This window comes from Otolemur garnettii, unplaced genomic scaffold (assembly GCF_000181295.1).
Source record: "Otolemur garnettii isolate 467f Iridium unplaced genomic scaffold, OtoGar3 scaffold00051, whole genome shotgun sequence".
NCBI classification, from domain to species: domain Eukaryota; kingdom Metazoa; phylum Chordata; class Mammalia; order Primates; family Galagidae; genus Otolemur; species Otolemur garnettii.
This window is the reverse complement of record NW_003852446.1, coordinates 5,685,266-5,692,542: the sequence shown is the minus strand read 5'-3', so window position 1 is coordinate 5,692,542 and position 7,277 is coordinate 5,685,266. Positions and strand designations below refer to the sequence as shown.

Below are 7,277 nucleotides of genomic sequence, written 5' to 3'. Positions count from 1 at the left end.
ATTGAGGTAGCAGGGAGTGGGAAGTGTCGAGGGTCGGGGCTGAAGGCCGAGGGCTCCGCGCGCTTGTGGGGGAGGATTGGGGGAAACTCGTGCAAGACGAATGAATCCCAAATATAAAAAAATTAACACAAGAGCCCACGGATCAAACCGGTAGCTGAGCCTGCATCCCAGGCACTACGCCTCCCGTGTCCCCGTCGAGGGGGGGGGCAGGTGAATGCCCAGCGTGTGACCCTGGAGAGGGAGAGGCTTGGGCCATTACGGGATGTGCCTGTACTGGGCGTGCTCTCACGCATCCCCAGAGGAGACAGGCTTTGCCCCCTCCCTAGGTTCTTGGCACCAGACCGTGCCCCTGGTGCCATGCCCATCTTCCTCCCTAGCTGGGCGGGGACCACTGTTGTCTCTCATTCGCAAGGAGTCTCCTCTGACCTGCTTGGATCCTTGGCAATTAGAGGTACCTAGACGTTAGCCCCTCTCGCCTTTCCCATTTCTTTCCCCCGCCTCCCTCCGACGCCCCCAGATCTCTTGGGCTCGCCCTTCCTGAAAGTAGGCGAGGCCCAGCGGCCCTGGCTGGGGCGCAGAAGAAGACGGGTGGGAAGGGGGAGGAGCGGACGCGGCGGCCCGGGGGCGTGCCTTCTGCTAGCCCAGCCCCTGGGTGCGCGCGGCGGTGGCGGCGGCGGCCGGGCCTCGCTCTGAGAGACAGGTATCGCTTAGGCGCCATGTTGTGAGCGGAAGTGGGGGAGCGCGCGGCGGTCGCTGTTCTGCGAGCGGGCGCGGGAACCGGCGGGGGGAGGGGGGCGGAGCCGTAGTCCCGGCGGCGGAAGGAGGAGAGGAAGAAAGGGGCGAGACCCAGTGCCCCGCGGCGGCTGCAGCGCGAGGTTCTCGCTCGACGCGCGGGCGTCTCTGGCTAGGCGCGCGGTGTTCGGGCGGTCGGCGTCTAGCCCACTCCCGGGCAGCCGCCGCTGCTGCTGCTGCTACTGCTGCTGCCACTGCCGCTACCGTGGGGCTCGGGCGGCGACAGAGCGGGGCCGGCCGCGGGGCGGGCGGGGAGGGAGGAGGCGGTGAAGGCAGCGGGCCGGGGGGGAAGATGCCGCTGGCGCAGCTGGCGGACCCGTGGCAGAAGATGGCTGTGGAGAGCCCGTCCGACAGCGCTGAGGTGAGTACGGCAGGGCGGCCGGGGCGGGTCGCACTGTTCCCCGGAGCTGGCCACTCGGCCCCCTCTTCTCTCACTCGCGTCTTCCCTCTGTTGGGAATCTCGGTTTGGGGTGTTGGGGTTGATCCGTTTGCTCGTCTGGCCGTTCCTCTCACCCGCACCTTCACCCACTCACCTCCCTCCCACTCGGGGGGCTGCCGGTGTGTGGTGCGTGGGGTTTGGAGTGGGCGCCGGGGCTCTGCGAGAAGCCAATTTTAATCAACTTTGCGTGGGGAACGCGAGAGGCGGAGCGGGGGCCGGCGGGGAGTAGGGAAGTTTGGCCCTGCCGGGTCGGGGGCTTCCCCAGACCTTCCTGACTTTGGAGCCTAAGGGCGGGGTATGGATCGGGTCCACCGGGGAACGGGGACACGCGCGGGTCTGGCCGAGGGAGGGAGTTGCTGCGGGAAGATGGGCGCGCGAGGCAGGGTGGCAACCTGCGGGGGGTTTGGGTAAGGGGGTGCAGGACAGCTGAGGGTTTTGCCTCCCCCATCTACTGCAGCGGTTTCTCCTGCTGCAAAGGAGAAAGTGGAAGCCTGAGGTCCCCCACCCCCTACCTTGTCGTTTCTGAGGTCGCTGAGCTCAAGGACCCGGTCCCTGCGAGTTTAACTTGTTTCCTGTCCATGGAGGTGAGAGGGTGATATTCAAGGAGATCAGCAGCCACCGTAAAGGGCTTTCTGGTTTTCCTCACCCATAATCTGGTGACCGTCCCTGAGACACCCGCCCGAGTGCCCCAAACCCAAACAATACACCCAAATGGGGCAAAACAGAATCTCCCGGGATACATCGCTGCACTTAGCTTTTCGCAGCCGCCCCTGTCCCAGAATCAACTCGGGGTCTGTGAAAATAATCCAGACAAGACCCATTCCAGGGTATCAGCGCTCCTCTCCGGAGTGCAAAATCAGTTCCTGATGGTGGCGCGTCTGTGATTCTTCCTTCTTGACTTTTTGCTGTCTTCTATCCCCACATCGTACTTTGAAGGATTACAGGATGATGGGCTTCGTGTGTGTAATAGTTACTGAGTGAGTGACCCCATTTCTGGAAAGCATGACTGAAGCGCGGGGGTGGAATGGGGCAGGCTCTGATGAGTGGTGGACTTGGCGGCAGCCGCTGCCCTGCCGGCCTCCGCAGTGTGCGAGGTGGATAGGGTTACTGGTTACGTCAGTAAAACCGAGGCTCAGTTTGATCTGAGATGCGGGACACTTGCATTCTCGGGTATAATGGAGGGGGAGGGGGCGGATCAGTTCAAATCGTTTTTCGGTTTTTTCCCAGTCACCATCACTGCCGTATAAAAATGTTTACTTGTTTTCTTTAACGCAAGCAGGGTTGTAATAGTGTTTACAATGGGTGCTTAGTATTTTGCGACTTGGATCGTACTTGTGAAACCTAAACAAATGCTGCTCTTCAATAGAAAGGACATGGATACACATTGAAAGAAAGAAAGGGAGAAGAAGAGAAAGAAAGAAAATCATGTGTCGAGACTGGCAGAATCATAAGAATTTTATTTTAAATTATCAGCCAGTTTAATATTAGAAATCTTTTATAAGAAAGTCAAATCTAGAATGTTTAATCATCCTTTCGATGGATAGTATGAAAAACAATATGCGAAGGAGCTCTTTTCATTTTTTTCATTCAGGGATTTTTTTCCCCATTAAACAATATAGCTAAAAGGTTGATAAAATGTTCTCAAAGTGTTGAACTAGTGGAAAGAAATTGAATTTGCTTTGAGCCTGATTTTTAGATACATACATTAACAATTGCAACTAAGGATCTATCCTCATTTCTGCTTGGCACTTATCAATATGTAGGAAAAATATCATTTAAAATTCCACCTTATCCCGGTCCAGCGCAGTGGCTCAAGCCTGTAATCCTAGCACACTAGGAAGCCGAGGCTGGAGGATCGCTTGCCCCCAGGAGTTTGAGCCTAGCCTGGGCAAGAGCATGCCCCATCTCTGCTAAAAATAGAAAAACTAGCTGGGCATGTGGCTGGTGCCTGTAGTTCCAGCTACTCTGGAGGCTTAGGCAGGAGGAACCCTGGAGTTTGAGGTTGCTGTGAGCTAGGCTGAGGGCATGGCACTTTAGCCTGGGCAGCAGAGTGAGACTCTGACTTAAAAAAAAAAAAAATCCACCTTACCCTAAGGCTGTGAGCTAGGCTGAGTGCATGGTACTTTAGCCTAGGCAGCAGAGTCGACTCTGACTTAAAAAAAAAAAAATCCACCTTATCCTTTATTCAATACATTTGGATAAGGAAGGCACAAAGCTGATATTTATTTAGCACTTACTGTGTGCCAGGTACTATGCTACATACTGTTTCATTTTACTTTTCCCATGACCCAGCAGGGTAGGCTTATGGTCCCATTGTTACAGATGAGGAAACCAAATCTCAGAAGTTAAGTGCATAAAGATTATAAATGGTAATGGCAGATCCATAATTCAAAGCCAGGTTGATAAATTCATGTGTTTTTGCTTTATATTTGGATAGCTGCTTCAAATCTTCTGTGGAAAAATTCAGAATATGAATAAATAAGCCAGTAGTTAGAGGTCATGTATTTTTCAGAAACAGAGTATCATAAGAGGTCTCATTTGGTTAAAGCCTTGTTATTTCAGTGTTATCATGTCGTCCAGAACTTGGCAGATAGGATTCCATAATTTGCCATTTTCTAAGAATTTTCTTGCTATTCTGACATAAGGTATGTCTAACAGAGCCAGTGTTGCCTAGATTTATTAAAACTAGAGTGTAACAAGTTACCTTTAGATATTTTTGACTCTGTCAGTTCAGCTGTTTCAAGTAAAATACTTCTGATCTAATTTGTAGTTATTGATGCCAATGAGAAAAGGGTTGAGAAGTTCCACTCAGAGGTCTAATATGGATGCTCACTATTGTGCTATCTCTTGCACCGTAGGTCCCTATCACATAATAATTGTATTTTACCAGAGTAACATCTTTTTATTAAAAAGTCATTTACTTGAGTAAATGCATCATTTTTTTCCCTCCAGGCTAAAGGATTTCAGAGTTGGTCTTTTATAGGAATTACAGTCCCATCCCTAGTAGACTGTCACCTTTTAAGAGAAGATAGATACTTTTGTTTTTTTCTCTCTAAATTCTGAGCGTTCAACACAACGCCTGGCACTTACATATATAGATTCAAGAAATGCCTACTGAATTGTGTAGGTCAGTAACAGGATGATTATGAATCTTATCTGTTTTTATTTTAATCTTGATGTTGAAATATGAACAATTTTAAAAGACCTGAGTGCCTTACTAAAAACAGTTTTCTTCAGTTATTCCTTTACACCGACCTTCCTGCTTTAAGACCTCACACGAGTCTCTCATGGTGCTCAAAACAAAAAAACCCTTGTGGTTGAGCTCAACGTGGGTCAGAACATGATAGGCTAGAACTAGGTTGAATGTTTAAAGAAGCAAATTTAGGATTATAAAGGAAGTACTATGTAAGCAAGTAAGGGTTAGTACAAGATAAAAAGCAAAGTAACTTCCTAAGTGTTCGAGTGGATTCAGAACTCTTCAACAGGTTATTTAAAGATGATAGTATGCTTTTGAATCTTTGACATTTCAGGAGATGGATAGCAAGGAATTGTGACTCTTCTGTTCTACAGATTACTTGCCACTGTTGTCAGGGACAGAATTTACTGGATCATGACCCTGACCTAGTGTGAGACACTTTTTTCTGAGTTGCAGTAGAATAGGTATAAAATTAGTAAATTCAAATATGAATGGTTGAGGTTTTTAAAATAACAAAATTGAGATTTTGCTTTACAGAAATGTGTTATATAAAAATGGTCACAATATAATGTGTTATATACAGTAGTTTATACAGTGTTTTATACAATGTGTTGTCTGAAAATAACACCTTGATTTCCTTTAACAAGTATCCACAAGACATTGAAAAATATTAACTATAAAAATATTTTATTATAAAAAAAGAGACCCTTGTGTTGGTGGTCATATTTAGTGAATGTACAGCCATTTTTAACCTCAAAGATTATATAATCTGCTATATATTACATAGATTCTATTTCTACTACATCAGTATTATATAGATTTCTTTTGTCTATAGAGAAAACGTTCTATTAAAGTATTGATCATTGATTTTGTAAAAAAAATGTTTTATTAAGTTTCCTTTTCCTGTTTCATTTTTACCACCTTTCAGGTTTTTTTCTTTCCCCCAAGTGAAGATCTGAGGAGAGGACAGGTATTGTTACATGTTAACTGTCAAGTGACTGTGACACATTATTGAACACTTCATTCTTTTTCAGTGATTATTATATAGGATGTCAGTTTTTTAAAATCTGGGAAAGTTTGCTTTATTTTGCCAGCTTGATCCTGTACTAATCGGGTAGATCCAAAATGTGAAACTTCCTAGGTACATTTAAATTTTAAGATAAAGAGAGAAACTTTTATCTTACTAAAGAACCATGTATAAGCAAACTGTGTCTTTAAGTACATTTCTGGAAATCATAACGTGTTTTGAAGAGTGGCATAATTAGGCTGTACACTCCTGACCAAGGACTCATTCAGTAAGTTATAGATAGAATGATCAAACATGTAGCAGATTATCTAGAATTCTGAATTGCAGAAAAATTGCCCTGAAGTATTTTTTTAGTTTATTGTCCACTGAAAAAATTATACCATTGTGATAATTAACGAGATTTGCTCTACAGGTCTATGCTCAGGGACATGTGATGTTCCAGGCTGTGAATTATGGGTGAAGTCAGAGTGGCCCAATTCACCCAGTACAGAATGGGCACTTTAGACCCAGTGGTTCAGGTTATATGGAATGATTGACACATTGGTGGTCTCCCTGGTAATGCATGAGTGTGGTAGTACTCAGTTGTTTATGTAGTACTCAGTTATTTGTCTCAGTGAATAACAAATCTAAAGCTTTGGAATACAATTATGCAAATACATATTTTATGTGTACACATACCATTCCCCAGTTGACATACTAGAGAAAGCAAGTAACTGCATTTTAATGTCTAGCATTAGATGTCTCCCCTCATCAGTGTGTTCTTTTGGAGTTAATACAGTGACCTGTATTGTTAATCTGAAACAAAGATATTAGCTATTCTGGTTTATAAATTCAATATCAGAAAGCATTAAAGCAAAAAACAAATGTACACAAATATACTAAATACATTTTATAAAACAAGTTCGGTATAAAATGTATCCATGTGGCACATAACAAATGTTTAATACATTTGATCTGTTTAGTTTTTTGACAGTTTATCAAGCTTTAGAATTAGAAAGCCAACATTTTTTTTAATTTTTTTATTAAATCATAACTATATACAGTAATGCATTTATGGGGTACAGTATGCTGATTTTATATTGCAAGGGTACATGTCAAATCTATTTAGAGTATGAAGAAAGCCAATATTTATTAATCCCCAATGCACAAAACCAGAGGAGGAGGTTGTTTCTTAGGTTAAGCAAACTATAAAAGGTAACAGTAAGATAAGTAAGCATTTCAAATTTGCTTTTTTAAAATATTTATAAGAAACTTTGTGGGATAATTGGAATTAATGGCAAAGTGTTAAAGAACATAACCTTTGGAGCCATAAAGACCTGTGTTTGAGTCCTGGCTCTGCCACTTAATAACTTTGTAAGTGTATACAAGTTATTTAATGTCTCTATGCTTCAACATCCTAATCTGTAAATTAGAGATGAAAAAATTATCTACCTCATAGGATTATGGTAAGAATTAAATGATAATGGATGTAAAATACTTGGTTCAGTACCTGGTTTAAATGTTTAATAAATAATAATTATAATGAATCATCTCTCTTGAAAGAACAGCCTGAGAAAGTTGTTTTTCCCCTTTAGGATAATTTTTTAGAATCTATTAGAATAATTAAAAATAATTTATTTGATTGATCTATTTCAATAGAGTCATTGTAATACCTGAATATAATTGTAAGAGTAAGGTGAACAGAAATTTCTTGAATCTTCACCTTTTTGTATTGTTCCTTTCCTCAATGTTATCTTTAAAGGGTAAATAAAAGAACATTGTGAAGAACATGCGTGGAAGAAGAAAGTTTGTTCGCATCTAACATTGCTTAAATTGGAAGGCGT

General features: G+C 43.8%; 1 protein-coding gene across 3 annotated transcripts in view; it reads left to right on the top strand.

Annotated features, from left to right (window-relative positions):
- The first annotated feature begins 424 nt into the window (after positions 1 to 424).
- RPS6KA3 (ribosomal protein S6 kinase A3) overlaps positions 425 to 7,277 on the top strand; it is a 122,459-nt gene continuing 115,606 nt past the window's right edge. For 2 of the 3 annotated variants that reach the window (XM_012806426.2, XM_003791897.3), the window contains exon 1: positions 837 to 1,153. In XM_012806426.2, coding sequence (XP_012661880.1) covers positions 1,085 to 1,153 — 69 coding nt within the window. In that variant the 5' untranslated portion in view covers positions 837 to 1,084. Of the gene's footprint in view, positions 452 to 836; positions 1,154 to 7,277 lie in introns of those variants that run through there. The other variant, XM_023514332.1, reaches the window with a different exon arrangement.